Source organism: Chrysochloris asiatica, unplaced genomic scaffold, assembly GCF_000296735.1.
Source record: "Chrysochloris asiatica unplaced genomic scaffold, ChrAsi1.0 scaffold00500, whole genome shotgun sequence".
NCBI lineage: Eukaryota > Metazoa > Chordata > Mammalia > Afrosoricida > Chrysochloridae > Chrysochloris > Chrysochloris asiatica.
Window position 1 is genome coordinate 1 of NW_006409018.1, and position 1,413 is coordinate 1,413.

General features: G+C 46.9%; 1 protein-coding gene across 1 annotated transcript in view; it reads left to right on the forward strand.

Annotated features, from left to right (window-relative positions):
- Positions 1–1,009: 1,009 nt before the first annotated feature.
- LOC102822179 (putative PRAME family member 24-like) overlaps positions 1,010–1,413 on the forward strand; it is a 6,124-nt gene continuing 5,720 nt past the window's right edge. Inside the window, exon 1 of the mRNA XM_006877449.1 lies at positions 1,010–1,360. Within this exon, the coding sequence (XP_006877511.1) occupies positions 1,010–1,360 (351 nt within the window). The remainder of the gene's footprint in view (positions 1,361–1,413) is intronic.

Below are 1,413 nucleotides of genomic sequence, written 5' to 3' on the forward strand. Positions count from 1 at the left end.
TATATGAATACATACTTATACGTATAAATGATTATTGTTTTATAGGGAATACACTTCAGAAATAAAAATCCATATAAAACATGTTTTTATATATGAAATTCAGAGAAAAGAAACTGTCTCTCCAACTAAGTTCCTGTTTTGAATTAATTCTTTTCTCAATATGCTAAGTTTTCTGAAACACCTGTGTAGATGGTACAGTGGTTAATGACTGAGATGGTTCAGAATTCTGCAACTGGACCCGGATTCTCAGTTATGACATCATCCCCCATGGTGAGATCAAGTAAAATCCAATCACCTTCAAGATGAGATTGACTTTGAAAATCCAATCAGATGGAAAGGATATTTTCAGGGGTGTGGCCAGCAGCCAGTATAAATAGACTTACTGCTAAAGCTCTCTCTCACTTTTGACTGGGTCTAGATCCTGCCATATTGCCTGCCTAGCCTGAGAGCCATCTGCATTCTGCCACCTTGCCTGCCACAGTTGGACACATTCATCCCTGCCTTCTAACCTGCCTCTTGGATTCATCATCACCTACAGGTAAGTGAGTCAGGCAGAGCCTCCATCCTGACATCTGAACTTGGGCATTTTGTTAAAAGGGGGGATAACTGTGATCAGAAAGGACTCTTATGGTTTCTGAGGAGCTAAGGAGGAACTTTTGGATATAGTGTCTGGAGGACACTGTCTCTGGAGAAGGATGTCATGCTGGGTAAGGTGGAGGGTAAGAGAAAAAGAGGAAGACCCCTAATGAGATGGATCGACCAGGTGGCATCATTGATAGACTCAAGTGTGGCAGCGGTAGTGAGGTTAGCCCAGGATCGGACATTGTTTCATTCTGCTGTGCATGGGGTCGCTATGAGTCGGGTCTGACACGATGGCACCTGACAACGACAAGGAGGAACTAGACTTTGGACCGCTGGTATAACTATTCATCTTTGTTTTTTCCAAGGGTTTGAGATGACTGATGCGGCCAAGAACACATCAGAATCCCTTTGGGCCAGTTGCATCAGAATGAACCGCTTCAGCCCACCCGTGCTCTTGAACCTTGCAATCCGAGGCCTGCAGTGGGATGAGACCTTGGCAGTGGCAGCTGTGAAATTCTTGCCCAAGGAACTCTTCGGCCCCTTGTTCTCAGAGGCCATGGCTGGGAGACACAGCCATACAGTGAAGGCTATGATGAGGGCCTGGCCCTTTCCCTGGCTTCACCTGGGGTATTTCTTGGACACTTTGCACCCCCACCACGACATCCTAAAGATAGCATTGGATGGGCTGGATCTCCTGCTCACCCCGAATGTTCGCCATAGAAGATGCAAACTCAGAGTGCTGGACTTACGTCAGGACATTGCAACCAACATTGGGGAGGTGTGGCCTGCAGCCCCAGCACTATCAGAGGACCCAGAGGCCACAGCGCACAG